The sequence below is a fragment of the Salminus brasiliensis genome, chromosome 17 (genome assembly GCF_030463535.1).
Source record: "Salminus brasiliensis chromosome 17, fSalBra1.hap2, whole genome shotgun sequence".
Classification (NCBI taxonomy): domain Eukaryota; kingdom Metazoa; phylum Chordata; class Actinopteri; order Characiformes; family Bryconidae; genus Salminus; species Salminus brasiliensis.
The window spans coordinates 31430324-31445624 of record NC_132894.1 but is presented as its reverse complement, the minus strand read 5'-3'; the positions used below and the strand labels follow the sequence as shown (position 1 = coordinate 31445624).

General features: G+C 42.4%; 1 protein-coding gene across 3 annotated transcripts in view; it reads left to right on the top strand.

The window, feature by feature from the left end:
• The window catches only part of LOC140538456 (CSC1-like protein 2), a 63522-nt gene that overhangs the window by 42118 nt on the left and 6103 nt on the right, over nt 1-15301 (top strand). For all 3 annotated transcript variants that reach the window (XM_072661001.1, XM_072661000.1, XM_072661002.1), the window contains 13 exons: nt 1-36; nt 2466-2589; nt 4032-4165; nt 4312-4449; nt 5059-5212; nt 8321-8427; nt 9587-9673; nt 10628-10693; nt 11505-11667; nt 11890-11995; nt 13422-13589; nt 14469-14584; nt 14746-14823. The exon at nt 1-36 is cut by the window's left edge and continues 45 nt beyond it. In XM_072661001.1, the coding sequence (XP_072517102.1) occupies nt 1-36; nt 2466-2589; nt 4032-4165; nt 4312-4449; nt 5059-5212; nt 8321-8427; nt 9587-9673; nt 10628-10693; nt 11505-11667; nt 11890-11995; nt 13422-13589; nt 14469-14584; nt 14746-14823 (1477 nt within the window). The remainder of the gene's footprint in view (nt 37-2465; nt 2590-4031; nt 4166-4311; nt 4450-5058; nt 5213-8320; nt 8428-9586; nt 9674-10627; nt 10694-11504; nt 11668-11889; nt 11996-13421; nt 13590-14468; nt 14585-14745; nt 14824-15301) is intronic.

Genomic DNA, 15301 nt, shown 5'->3' with positions numbered 1-15301 from the left:
CAACGTGGCCAAACTCATGTCCCTCAATGCTGAGAGGTGAGGAGTTATTTTTTATTCTTTTCTATTAAAGAAAGAGGACCGATTTAGTGTCACCTGTTTCGTTAACGTTTTGTAATACATTGTATTTTTACCACTGTTATTATTATTATTATTATTATTATTATTATTACTACTATTAGTACTACTACTAATAATAATAATAATAATAATAATAATACCAGTACTACTTATAATGTACTACTACTACTGCTACTACTACATTATAAGTAGTACTGGTATTATTATTATTATTATTATTATTATTTCTATTAGTAGTATCAATACTGTTATTATTAATAGTAATAATATTTTTATTACTATTAATAGTAGTAATGGTATATTAGTACTCATATTTTTTTATTATTACTATTATTATTATTCGTTGTAGTAGTAGTAATTGTAGTATTGGAGTAGTAGTATTATTGATATTAGTAGTAGCAGTATTATTACTATTATAAGTAGTAGTACATTATTAGTAGTACTGGTATTATTATTATTATTATTTCTATTAGTAGTATCAGTACTGTTATTATTAATAATAATACTACTATTAGTAGTAATAATGGTATATTATTAGTACTCATATTTTTTATTATTACTATTATTGTTATTATTACTAGTAGAAGTAGTAATAGCAGTAGTATATCATTAGCGCTGGTATTAATAGTATTATTATTGTTATTAATAGTAGTAGTAGTATTAGTAGTAGTATAAGTAGTAGTAATTGTAGTATTGGAGTACTAGTAGTCGAGTAGTTTATTATTATTGCCATTAGTAGTAGTAGTATTATTACTATTATAAGTAGTAGTACATTATTAGTAGAACTGGTATTATTATTATTATTACTAGAAATAGCAGTGGTATTAGTAGTAGTAGTGCTGGTATGAATATTATTAATACTAGTAATATGATTAAGTAGTATTAGCAGTATTTTAATATTTAATTATATTTAATTATTATATAATAATAACAATAATAATCATAATAATAATCAGTAGTAATAATAATAGTTGTTTTGGATGATATATTATTCCTGAACAAATTTAGATGTTTCGTTTGTTTGTAAATGTTTTCATTTTAAGACCATCTTATGCTCCTGGTATAATGATAGTAGCAAAATAATAGAATAAAACCCTTTTAAAGAGCAGAGAATTGAAACTTAAATATTTAAATGTTTATGTAAATGAAACATAAATAGACTGTTTTTAAATAAAGGAGACACATCGCTCACGCTAATGGGCTCGCTCATTCTTTAGTCAGAAGGTTCCCCCTCCGGCTCACGCTTCCAAGCGTTCTGTCTGGAACTGTGCAGTCTTTGGGGTGAAAACAGCTGTGAGCTGACAGATTGACAACATGTTTTCTACTATAAAATCAAACCCAGTTTCTCCAGCCGTGTGTAAGGTCAGGCGTGGCATGCATGGCAGCCCAGAACCACCTTTCTCATCCTGCTTGATGTTTTACAACAAACGCAAAACGCACGTAGCAAGGTGAAATCATCACCGCGTTGTGTGTGTGTGTATGTATGAAGGCACCATGTCACTGTCTGTTCACAGACTCGCCCTTGCCTCAGAGTACAGAGCAGAAACATGAACAGCACGTCTGGATAAAAGCAAAATCTCTGCTAAAATACACACTAGTAAACACAGTGGGCAATATTGAGGTCAGCAGAAATGGCTGAGGTCATGTCCAAATATTGTACGATAATGCCTAGCAGTAGTATTAACAGCACTAGTATAGATTAGAAAATATTCTAATTTTCAATAACAATTTTGGCAAAATAAAAGTCTGTTATAAAATAAGTCAAAGCCTTTAAGTTTAAAGTTAAGTTTAAAGCCTTTTCATTTTTGTTGTATTTGTTCTTTTTATTTAAAAAATGTTTTTTTTATTATTTTAAAAATATTTTTAGATATTTTTTATATGTATTTATTTTTGTTCATATAAAAGTTTATGTTAAAACGGGCCACTTCTTGAAGGGCCTATTTGTTAGTGTGTTATTCAGGTGTGGTTAAAAGCACAGGAAAACTCAGAATAAGACCACGATTGAGCGTCGCTGCTCGCCGTCCGGCGTGTGAATGTCTTCACTAACCATATTTCGTTTCAGTTACTAGATCTCCTGTTTATGTCGTATTTATTCAGTCCTTCTTGGCTCACTGCCATGTTTAAAACCCTTTTACGGGCACAGAAGAAGCTCTGTGGCGGGGCTACCCTTTTACTCAGCCTGGCTGTTAGACAGCTGGCAGTGATGGATATTCAGCCTGAATGGTAACTCAGCAGAGAATGGCTCGAAGTTCTCTCACCCAACCACTTGCTGAGGGCGGAGATATTGATTTTATACCGCAGAGCTAAAGTGTGTGTGTGTGTGTGTGTGTGTGTGTGTGTGTGTGTGTGTGTGTGTGTGTGTGTGTGTGTGTGTGTGTCCCCAATAGAAAGAAAACGGAGCGCAGTAAGAAGTTTTTCACTGATCTGATGGCGAAGGAGCACGTGCCCACTATGATCAACCCCAAACCCTGCGGCCACCTGTGTTGTTGCATCATCAAAGGCTGTGAAGAGGTGAGTACAGCGTCATTTCTGCTGGGGACAAAGACCTTCAAAACACCTCCAGACTCTAAGCCATGCTTTGCTTACTGGAACGCTGTTTTTGGATAGACTGGATACTTTCACATGAAAGGTCTTATCTAGAGTGACTTACAGTGGAATCATGTTACCCAGGTCAGAGACTGTAGTGTTAGCACTCTTGCTCAGTCAGGGATTTGAAGGCATTGTTATTGCCCACTGTTCAACACCAATCCATTTATCAATTCATCTGTCAATCAATTTCTCTAGCCATACATCACCCACACATCCATCAAACTCCCATTCAACCTCCCATCCAGCCATCCTCCAACCCACCTACCCTTCCATTTAGCCATCCATTCATCCCTCCAACTACTCGTCCGTCCACCAATTCTCCAACCCGTCCATCATCCTTCAACCCATCTACCCTTCCATCCATCCAACCAATCCATCCTCGTCTGTCCGTCCATTGGTCCATCCATTTACCCAACCACCCATTCATACACCCAACCTCCCATCCATCTATCCATCCATCCATCTATCCAACCACTCATCCATCCTTCCAACCACTCGTCTGTCAGTCTATCCATCCGTCCATCCATTCGTCCATCCAACCATTTGTCTGTCCGTCCATCAATCCATCCATCTATCCTCTAACCTATCCCTCCATCCATCTATCCAACCACTCATCCATCCTTCCAACCACTCGTCTGTCAGTCTATCCATCCGTTCATCCATTCGTCCATCCAACCATTTGTCTGTCCGTCCATCAATCCATCCATCTATCCTCTAACCTATCCCTCCATCCATCTATCCAACCACTCATCCATCCCTCCAACCACTCGTCTGTCAGTCTATCCATCCATCCATCCATTCGTCCATCCAGCCACTTGTCTGTCCGTCCATCAATCCATCCATCTGCCTAACCACCCATCATACACCCAACCTCCCATCCATCTATCCACCTACCCATCCATTCATCCATCCAACCACTCATTTATGCATCCTTCCATCCAACCACTAGTCCGTCCGTCCATCAGTCAATCTATCGATCCTCCAACCTATCCATCCATCCATCTATCTATCCAACCACGCATCAATCCTTCCAACCACTCATCACTCGTCAGTCTATCAATCCATCCATACACCTGACCACCCATTTATACACCCAGCCTCCCATCCATCTATCCACCAACCCATCCATTTATCCATCCAATCACTCATCCATCCATCCAACCATTCAATCCCTTCATAAAAGAATCCATTCCAGTAGGTACAGGTGCATTAATGCCGTGCTCAGAAAGCTGCTTAGAAAGCTACTCTTAAAAAGAAATGAATGAAAGACTCGACTGCGCTCATTTGCATATTCCAGGCTGTTTCTTGCTGTAGGGTATGGTGTAGACTGTCCTGATTACGGATATGTTCTGCTTCTGTTCCAGGAGGAAGCAGTGAGCTACTACACGAAGCTAGAGGCCAAACTGAAGGAGGAGTACAGGAAGGAGAAGGAAAAGGTCAACACCAAACCCCTGGGCATGGCTTTTGTCACCTTCCAAAATGAGGCCATGACTGCAATGTGAGTGTGTGTATGAGCGTGTGGTGTTTTTTGAGAGCAGAGGAGTTCAGTATTTGGAGAAGTTTTTGGAATCTGAACTGGAATTGATTGATTGATTGATTAATTGTTTGGAATTGACTAGAATCTCCCTCTCTTTCTTTCTGTAGAATCCTGAAGGACTTTAATGCGTGTCAGTGTCAGGGCTGTAAGTGTCGCCAGGAACCGCGCTCCTCTCAGTTTAGCGAGAGCCTTCATGTCTATAACTGGAACGTGACCTACGCCCCCGACCCCCAGAACGTGCGCTGGTGAGTCTTGTGAATACACCCTGTCTGCCCATACAGCCAACATATAGTTTTTACTGTTTAAAGCAGTCTTCATTGATTGCCTCCAGTGACAAGCATGTTAGTGAGGTCAGGATGTTGGATGATCGCCTACCCAACTTATCCCAAAAGTATTGAATGGAGCCCCAACCATCATTTCAGAGAACACAGCTCCACAGCTCAGTACTAGCGCACTCCTGGCATTAGGCAGCATTATGCCAATAGGTTCATGTTTATCTGCTCCGTAGAGTCCTATTTTATTGACGGTGCTTCTCTACAGGGACTAGACAAGCTATGTGTATGTGTATGTGTGTGCATTTGCACATCTGTGTCAGCAATAGGTGCAACTTAATGGAGCTGAATACATTCAATTAGAAAGGGTGTCCACAAACATGTGGCTGTATAGTGAATGGTCCAGTCTCAGTGTATTCTCAATGGAGCAGTCCTGTGCTGTGGTAGAAGAGTACTGCTCTGTAAATAGACCATAGGGTCACCTGGGTTTATGATATTGTGGGTTACATTTCATTTTCTGGGCTGTTTGTGTATTACTGTTTTCTGAACGCTTGTCTTGTTTATCATCCCTGTTTTGCACAGGGAGCACTTGTCTCTGGGAGGTGTGATCTGGTGGATTCGCTGCTTCATCATCAACTGCATCCTGTTCCTCCTGCTCTTCTTCCTCACAACCCCTGCGATCATCATTTCTACCATGGACAAGTTTAACGTCACCAAGCCTGTGGAGTACCTTAACGTAAGCCTGATCGACATGGCATTCCTACTTCAGTCACACTGCGCATGTGTATATAGGTCTCTTTTGTGTTTGTTTGAGGTGTTGCTGCAGATGGTGTTGCACGTTGATGGTCGGGCTATAATTACCGATAGGATTCGCAGATTGAGAAGAGGTGGTGCAGTGCAGTGAGCGTCTCGTGGGATGTCTGAAAAAATAGGTCGCAAAGCAGATACGGTTAATAAATGGCTAAAAGGAGTGATTGCATTTGGGCGTAAAACCATAGTGTAAAGGAAGTGGCTGAATCTGCAGGTGTATAGAAGTGTACGGTCATACAAGTCTACCAGCAGTGCCAGAAATCCCAGGATTGTGTACCCTTGGTACATAGAATTTCCTGTAAGCTGGCATTTCTGCCACTGCTAGTAGACCCGTATGACCGTATGCTTCCACACACCTGCAGATTCAGCTACTTCCTTCACACTGTGGTCTTTGGCCACGCCTAAATGCAAATAACTCCTTTTAGCCAATCAATAACTGCATCTGCTTTGCGACGCATTTTCCACACTGCCAACAAGTCACTCACTGCACTGTACCACCTCTCGCCACACACCCCACGGGTATTTATAGCCCCATTATCCTCATGCAACGGCATCTGCAGGAGCCTGAAGTTACTACCACCATAAACACACAAGGTGACTAGTATTATGTCCGGGCAGCTTATATCATTTTGTCAGATGATATGGAAAGACGATGTCTCATCAGTTGGCACTCGTTTCGTGGAATGACTCACATACCATCACTGATGGTACGAATGACTAAGGGATCTTGCCATATTAATGTGCATATTCAGTTCAGGGGTGATATTGTAGCTGTGCTTTTGTGTCTTTTAGCACAGGGAAGAACAGGCTTACCAATCAGATTTTCAGATTCAGGTGGCTGTTATTTGATTGGGCTTTCACTGGTTAACCTTGTTGTCTTATTTCCCCTCAAAGTCCAAAAACGTGATCTTTAGGGACACAAGATGTCAGTTTAATTATATTTGACCTTAGCAAAGCAATTACGGAAGCCCAGCTGGTTCTCCTCTGTCAGCTCCTTCAGGTGGGTGGACGTCTGGGCATTGCTGATGCTGTTGACGCTATATGCATTAAGGAAGGACACCTTTCTTTTTTCTTTCTTTTTCTTTTTTTTTGTACTTTTCAGACGTCTTTCAGTCGCTCATTTCGTGTGAATGCCGCAAAATTGTTTGTTTGGCGACAAGCACTGTCCAGTCTCACCCTCCTGTGAGCAGTGGTTTAGCCAATCAGTCTTCAGTGAAAGAAGACATGATTGCCTACTGTGATCATACTTGGGAGCCATCAGACCCTTCGCTCTGGACCATTTCACAGCAGGACCAAGGGTACTTAACCGTCAAAATTGGCCAATTTCAGCTCGGCCACCAGCGGAGAGAACTTGAGGACCATCAGAGCTGTGAACTGCCCTCTGATCTGAATCATGAGCATCTTTGGGTGAAAATCAACGAGAATGCCACATTACTACCCACTGCTTTGAAGGAAACGGCCCATGAGATGTATATTTTGCTCTAGCTTGCCGTATGTAATGTTACGTCTCTGACAGGATGTCACATCGTAGTTAAGCCTTTCAAAACAAGTGTGGGCTGAACAAGAGAGACAAGGCTGAACGCAAGACATGAGGTGAAGTGGGCTTCTTAAATATTTCACTAGCTGGCAGCAATCTGATACCCAGTATCAGTGTTGGGCAGAAATCTGGTCTGATCACAAACTTTCAACTATCGTTGTGCGGTCTGGTTACAGTGGGATGGATACAGTAAATGAAGTGTCTGTTCACTTGGAAGCAGAAAAAATTAGCAAGCACAAAGATCTGCGTCAATTTGACAAGGGCCAAATTTCAGAACATCACCAAAACATCAGGCAGGTCTAATGGCTTGTTCCTGGTAAGGCTTGTAACCTGGTAATCTAGGAAAAGTGCTCCAATGAACTGGCTATGGGATCACCCAAGGTGCCCAAAGTTCGCCTCATTGATGAAATCCATAGAGGCCCCACCCCACCACCTCACAACTTACAGCACTTAAAGGATCTGCTGCTAACATCATGGTGCCAGATACCACAGGATGCCTTCAGGGGTCTTGTGAAGCCAATGCCTCAAATGGTCAGAACTATTTTGGTGGCACAAGAGGGACCTTAATATGTTAAGCAATATGAAGGTGGTTTTAATGTTCTGGCTGATCAAGCATTTCCTCTGAAGGTGTGGATTACTGTGGTTACTGGCACCAGGATGTCCAAATCCGAATCCTGCAAGTTGCAAAGTGGAGCAGACTTGGGAATGTGAAGGCCAGGGCAACACCTTGAACCGCTCATTGTGTTCCTCAAACCATTCCTGAACAATGTGTGCAGTGTGGAAGGTCACGCTATCAGAGCTTCACGCGTTTAGGGAACCCAATGCCACGGTATTCCAGTGTTGCTGATGTTTAGGTAGGTGGAACATGTCAAATTGACAACCTCATGAACACCTACACCCAGAGTTTCTGAGGAGGACACTGTCCAAAGCGCTACACTCCTTCCACCGGCTTGTTTCCTTCCCACAGTACATCCTTCCCCACAGACGTGAATCTGACCATCTGCGTGAAGTAGAAACAAACAGGACTGATTGAACCAGGTGACCTTCCTCCGTTACTACAATGTCCAGTTCCAGCACATTGTAGGAGCTTTTGTCGGTGGACAGGGGTTACCATGGACGCTTTGACCAGTCTGTGGCTCTTGGTGCTTTGAATGGTTCCATGCAATAGAAGAACCCCTTTTGGAAGGATGATGTGTGTGGAAGTAAAGGTTCTCCATACATCTACTCTACATATCCCGCCTACAAACACAGTTCTTTGTGGAACCAAAAAATGGTTCTTTTATGGCATGGGATGATGGGGGCGGTTAATGAGGAGAAAACAACGTGTACCATATGTTCAAATCTCGACTTAGACAGAAGCTAGCAGGACGTCAGTGTGGTGCGAATAGAGAAGAGCTGGAGGCAGTGAAGGAAGCTTCTAACAGTACTTGTCAATGTTCTTCTCACAGGTGTTAACACCCATTCTCTGCTCTCTTTCTCGCTCACTCTCTCTTCCAGAATCCAATTATCACCCAGTTCTTCCCCACTCTCCTGCTGTGGGCCTTCTCCGCTCTGTTGCCAACCATTGTCTACTACTCTGCCTTCTTCGAAGCCCACTGGACCAGGTACAGGAATCCCCCCCCCGACGCTTTCTGCTGACTCCAACAGCAGACTTTCACAATTGATTAGCTGTAAATAACACTGGGGTAGTAGGGGTGGGGGTTAATCAGCTGAGCCTAATGGTCCATAATATGATATTAACCCTAATGCGCTGGGCGTCGTCCATCATTAGACTGTTATTGTAGTATTATGGCTGTAGGCACGCATTCCGCAGTCATAGATTCTGCTGGTTTCTGAATGGGGAGGTTGTGTTTGTAGATTGTAGAGGTTGATTGTGCTGTAGACCAGTGGTCTGCGTCATCGTTTTGCAGTGGACACTGCCTCAGACTTATCCTCAACTGAGGCAATGACCAATCTTTCTTTAATTGATAGTCTTTTATATTGATAATGTATTCGTATAATTATATTAGTTCTAATCTGTTAGATCTGAAAATTCACCCATGAGGCTTTTCAAGGACATTAGACACATTGACCCCCCCCCAGGGTTATTATTGAGCTGTTAATTATTGTGAATGATTTGGTTGCCTTTTGTTATAGCACATCTTATGGAGGTCCCACAGGGTTCTATTCTGGGGCCTATGAAACTGATGTTAAAAAAAAAACTGTGTATGAATAGTGATGAAAGTGTGGCTTAAGCACAGGGTCTTAGGGCTTAAAAATACCATAGAACAATGTCTTCTGGTGGCCATTTCTGTATTAGAGGTGTGTGAGTGGGAACAATCCTTAAACATTGGAAACACCTTTCCATTAAGTGAAGGTCGTTTACGGCTTTCCCAGGATTCCTCACATTCACACATCTTTGTTATAGAAATGGCTCTTTAAAGAACCAAAAGTGGTTCTTCTGTGGCATTGCTCAAGATGGGACTGAGCTGGAAGGAGGATGTCCTGCTGAAGCCTGCTCAGGCCTGCTCTGCTGCTCCTCTGCTCTCTGTGCTGGAGCTCAGAGCTCAGCAGGCTCCTGTTTGTGAGCTGCAGAGCGCACCGCTCTAATCCAGCCCAGGGCTCAACATTACTGCAGGCCGAATGAGGCGGAGTGGGATTCAAGTGAAGCTCTGTTACTGTCAGTGAGACAGAAAAAAAGAGAGAGCAGAGAGAGGTACTGGCATTTAGGTCTGTCTAACTGTCTGTCTGACTGTTGTCTGTCTAACTGTCTGTCCTTCTCAGGTCGGGAGAAAACAGGACCACCATGCACAAATGCTACACGTTTCTCATCTTCATGGTTCTTCTGTTGCCTTCACTGGGCCTTAGCAGGTATATCGCTCTCGCATGCGCTCTCAGTCTTGTCCTCTCAGTCTTGTCCTCTCTTTCACTATCATTCTCTCCATCTCTGTCTCTCTCTCTCTGTGTCTCTGTCTCTCTTTCTCTGTCTGTATGTCTCTCTCTCTCTGTCTGTCTGTCTCTGTCTCTCTCTCTCTGTCTGTCTGTCTCTGTCTCTCTCTCTGTCTGTCTGTCTCTGTCTCTCTCTCTCTCTCTCTCTCTCTATCCTCATCTCATTATTGTTCTTGCGCTCTCGCTTGTGCGTTCTCTCACATTCGTTCGCTCCCACTCTTACTGTCTCTTCATTCTCTCTCTTGCTTTCTTTCTCAGTCTCTCAGTCCCTTTCTTTTGCTCATTCCTGCTCTCTTGCTGACTGTCTCTATCTGTCTCTCTCTCTCTCTCTCTCTCTCTCTCTCTCTCTCTCTCTCTGTCTGTCTGTCTGTCTGTCTGTCTCTTCCTCATAACCTTACTTCATCACAGTCAGAGGTCTTACAGTGAGGAGTGCGTTATTCAGTAGAGTCAGCAGACGGACTTTTATGCATTGATTGGATCTGGACAAATTCCCTGCCCAATCACTGACGTAGTTGGTTTCTCTGCAAAAGAGATCTAATAGCTTTAGTAAATCAGGCTTAGCTAAAGTTGGTGGGAAAAGGCTCCTTAAACAGACCATCAATCTATATGACCTCAGGATAGTAAGGCGGCTGGTGGACAGTTCACCAGAAGGCTCGTCATGACCTCTCAGAGGTCTGCCTAACAAAGATGGGATTTTTTTCTGCTGGATTTTGTTAGTGATGTTACTTTTTTTTTCTTTAAACTTTAAACGTTGATTTAATAAAGTTATGGTAATGTAATATAGCTATTATGATTCTGCAGACATTTTGAAGCATCATGTGGTTTAAATTGAAGAAGGAAATTCCAGAAAACTAATTACTGCTTTGTCGTCCACAGTCTGGATGTTTTCTTCCGTTGGCTCTTCGACACACAGTTCCTGGCCGTGGCCACGGTCCGATTTGAGTAAGTGAAACTTTCTTCGCCTCTCCACATCAAAGCTGCTGCTGGACACATTAGACTCCCTTATTTATAGTAGTTTAGAGTTTAGATTTTCATTGATTCAGGTAAAGTGATTAAATCTCACATCATAAGAAATTCCCACTTTAGATGGAACAGAAATCTCTAGCGGAATGTTAGCAATGACCTCCCCAAGGATTAGGTGCTGCTCCTGTTCAAATTTTCGGAAGTATCTGCAGTCAAAAAAAACTTTTATTGAGGTTTCTGCGAAGAGCCATCTACATAACCCAGGTTTCTCCGTGTTTGAGGGACCATTAAACCAGACCAAGAATCATGAAAGCATTCATATGGTTCTCTGCGTTGTCATGGTTGCATATAGAACCATTTCTTTTACTGAAGACCCCTGAAGAACCCAGTCCAGTGCACTGGCCTCACCCAGCATTGCTACAGCATTGTTAGCATCACTAACGCGGCATTAGCATCAGCGTCAGCATCCACATCAGCATTGCTACCGCACTGGCTGGCAGCCTCGGTTAGTATCACTACCACGGTGTTAGTATGGCCTCGGACTGAACGTCGCTATGGCAGCTTTGGCGTCATTCCAATGCCAGCTCGCTCAGCATTGCTACAGTATTGTTAGTCACAAGCCCTGCTCATGGGGTCCTGGGCCCTTCACATCTAAGCACTAGTAAATATGTGGTCTACAGCTTTAGGCTCTGAGGGCAAGGCTCTAATCCTTTACCAGGCCGAACCATAATAGAGGCTTTCAGATTTTATGCCACATGACCGTTCCCTCTTCCTGTCTCCTTCACTGCAGGTGTGTGTTCCTCCCTGATAATGGAGCCTTTTTCGTGAACTACGTAATCGCATCTGCGTTCATCGGAAACGCCATGGATCTGCTACGTATTCCCGGCCTTCTCATGTACATGATTCGCCTGTGCCTCGCTCGCTCTGCTGCAGAGAGACGCAACGTCAAGCGGGTAAAACGCCCGCAGAAATATGTGTCATATCATGTGCTAGTTATGAAACGCTCCCTTCCAAGTGCATACACTATATGGACAAAAGTATTGGGACACCTGCTCTTCACTGTTCCTTCCAAAATCTTATCCTCCTTTTGTTGGAGTAACTGTCTCTACCGTCCAGAAGAAAGCTTTCTATTAGATTTAACCTATTAATCTTAAAATTTCTGTCTTGTCATGCAGCACCAGGCTTACGAGTTCCAGTTCGGTGCTGCCTACGCCTGGATGATGTGCGTCTTCACCGTTGTTATGACGTACAGCATCACCTGCCCCATCATCGTGCCCTTCGGTGAGTAAGACCCGCCTCCAAACCCTCCTAGCCCATTCACAAAAACAGACCAGCCAAGGATGGAGAGAGCGGGAGAGGGAGAGACACGGAGATGCAGGGTGGAGTGAGTAAGGGAGCCAATGAGATTTAAGGAAAAAAGGAAGGCAAGAATAACACGAGTGAGGGAGAATGAAAGGGCGCGAGAGGAAGACCAGTTTAGTCATTTAGTGATTCCATGCGATAGGAAAGGAAAAGGACGAGAGAGGATGTGAATGAGAGAGAATGGGAGTAAATTAGGAGAGGGAGGGGAGGAACCAAGCTGATGAAAGGGAGGAGGAAGAGGTGCTGAATGAAGAGAAATGAGGCAGGCAGTGAGCAGGTGCGCCCTCTGCTGGTGAGCTGCAGCAAGTATTAATGTTAGCAGGAGGACTCACAGAGCAAAGACAGGCGAAATACACTGTGTGTGTGTGTGTGTGTGTGTGTGTGTGTGTGTGTGTGTGTGTGTGTGTGTGTGTGTGTAAATATAGCTCTTTTTGGTGCATATTCATTCACACAAAGCAGGAGACGGTGGCAAAAAGAGAGCTTGCTCTTTCTCTCTCTTACACACTTTCTCACATACTCTCTCGCTCACTCTCTCTTCCCTCTTTCACACACACGCACACACACACCCTGCCCGCTGGCAGTGAGGCAGTATGACTCATCAGGTCGTTGAGGGTTTCGCGCCGCAGAAGAATGGAAGAGCAACAGAGTGCTGCGTCTGTTCACTGCGCAGGCCCTGCTAGCAGATCACTGCTGAGAACTGAAAGCTCACAATCAACTCCAGAGTTTTGCATTTTTTAAAGTTCTGTTAGTTCACTTTGTCTTGAAATGTTCATAGAGCAAATTATAGTTATATTTAATTTTTTCTATATATTTTTAAATGTATATATTTCATTATATTTGTATTTCTGTATAAATTAAAATATCTATAAACAAAAAATTTATATATATAATAATAATATATATATATATATATATCTCAAGCATCAGACGCAACAGACGTTGGGCTTCATTCACCATCACAATGAACAGTTCTCTGATTCTGTAGAAGAAAGCAGTTCACACCACTGTCACCACTCTGACTCTGATTACGTCTTAAAGACTGAGCTGTGTGGGTTTTTTCCTTTAACTGATGCACTCCTATGGAAAGTGTGTGAAAGGGGATATGGGGTCAGTTGCAGTCGGCCATTAATTCATACACAGCTGCTCTCTGTGGCACGTTCAGCTCCTCAGAAGGAAACGGATCAGTATAATAATACTAACAGCAGTTTAATCACTTCTAGATTCCATAAAATACTTCCAGAATCACTCATATCAGCATCAATAATTGCAATAATAATCATAATAAGGGTCATACCTCACCTACCTTGTCCTAGATGCTGTGTAACTCTTGCTGGTTTGCTTCCAGGTCTGATGTACATGCTCTTGAAGCATCTGGTGGACAGGTATAATATGTACTACGCCTACCTGCCCTCAAAACTGGACAAGAAGATCCACTCTGGTGCTGTCAATCAAGTGGTAGCCGCGCCTATCCTCTGCCTTTTCTGGTTACTGTTCTTCTCGACTGTTCGCACAGGTGTGTATGAGATACGGTTGAGTATTATTAGGATAGGGAAAAAAGTTTAATGTTTACAAAGTAGTAATATATATACATACATAATAAATATATATATGTGTGTGTGTGTGTGTGTGTGTATATATATAAATTTAAGTTACTTTTTTATGTATTATATTTATTATAGCTTTTGATTTTATTTGATTATAGCATTAGATATTTTTGTTTTTTTGTAACATTTTAAAGTTGCTGTTTTTTTTTATACATTTTATTCCACAAACAGCAATAATATTATATATTATATATACTAACAAATAACTCATATTTGTATTTATAGACTTTATTAATAAATATTGGGCTGATGTGAATTTCTGTACCAGTTTTAAACAGGAGAAACTAAGTTTGTTTGTAACCATCCGCACTGTAAAATTTTATCAGTCACCCTGCTGTTAACACAACATTCAGTCAAGGAACTGTACATCACTTTTCAGTCATCAGGGTTACGATCAACGTCCAAAACATGAGGCGATGTTACAGGTTAGATCAATCTCATCATAAATACACAGTGTCTGTGTTATGTGGAGTTTGGGACGCTGTGCAGTTTTGTCATAATAATTATTATATAATATTCAAGTTTTTTTACTTGTACATGTCTAACGTTACTGCTTTGTTATGGTTGTTATGAGCTTCAGTCAGAGTGCCATTATCATGCAGTGTTGCCGCTCCTAGAAAGTCTCCCAGCCAATCACAGTGCGTGGTCTGAACTAACCGTGGACATAATCATATTTAATCTTGATGAAATGTGAGACGTGCTGACACACTGAACCCATAGTCTAACTGTGTTCCTCTTTTTTTGCGGCTCTCCTCGCTCTCTTCCTCCCCGCGTCTTTCCCCCGGCAGGCTTCGTGACCCCGACATCCATGTTCACGTTCGTGGTGCTCATCATCACCATCGTGGTTTGCCTGTCGCACGTCTGCTTTGGTCACTTCAAGTACCTCAGCGCTCACAACTACAAGGTACGGGTTGCGCCGCTCCAGGTAGGCCCTCACTGGCCCTAGAATAGGAGTCCAGCTCAGCTGGAGCAGGTAGCCACGTTAGGTCCTGACCGCTGCTGGAGCAGAGTTACTGATCCCCCTCCTCCCTTTTCTCCTGTCTGTCCGATCTTCTGCTCCTACAGATCGACACCAAGGACACGGAAGTGGACGGAGTGGAGAACGGACGGCCGGCGCGCTCCTCCCCCTCTAACAAGTCACAGGTGAGCCGTGCCTTATTTACTTACTTAGAATGTGTAATTAACCCTTTGATGTCTGGAGTCTCTGGAGATTATCATATGTTTTTTAGTTTATTGATCCTGATAACTGATTGGTTCAGTAATCAGCTAATCAGGCATCAGCAATGCTTATTAAATGATGATAATGGTTATTAGACTGTAGAATTATAATGCAGTGTCATAAAGGGGTCGAGTGGCTCGTTTGAAGTGAGTTAGTGACCTCTGAACAAATCAAGTAGAGGCCTGAAAGACACTGAAATAAAAAAAAATATATATTAGATATACTACTTCCATACTTACATAATTTGCTATGAAAATAATCACATTTACATGTTATTTTAATAAATAATTAATAGTGACAAACTCCTTTTCCACAATTAACAACCCTTTTTTAATTGCTCTGTGAGACGTCTTGCAATGAAAGCGTCATTTGTCCCGGTTTGCACTAGCTAGCTAACATTTA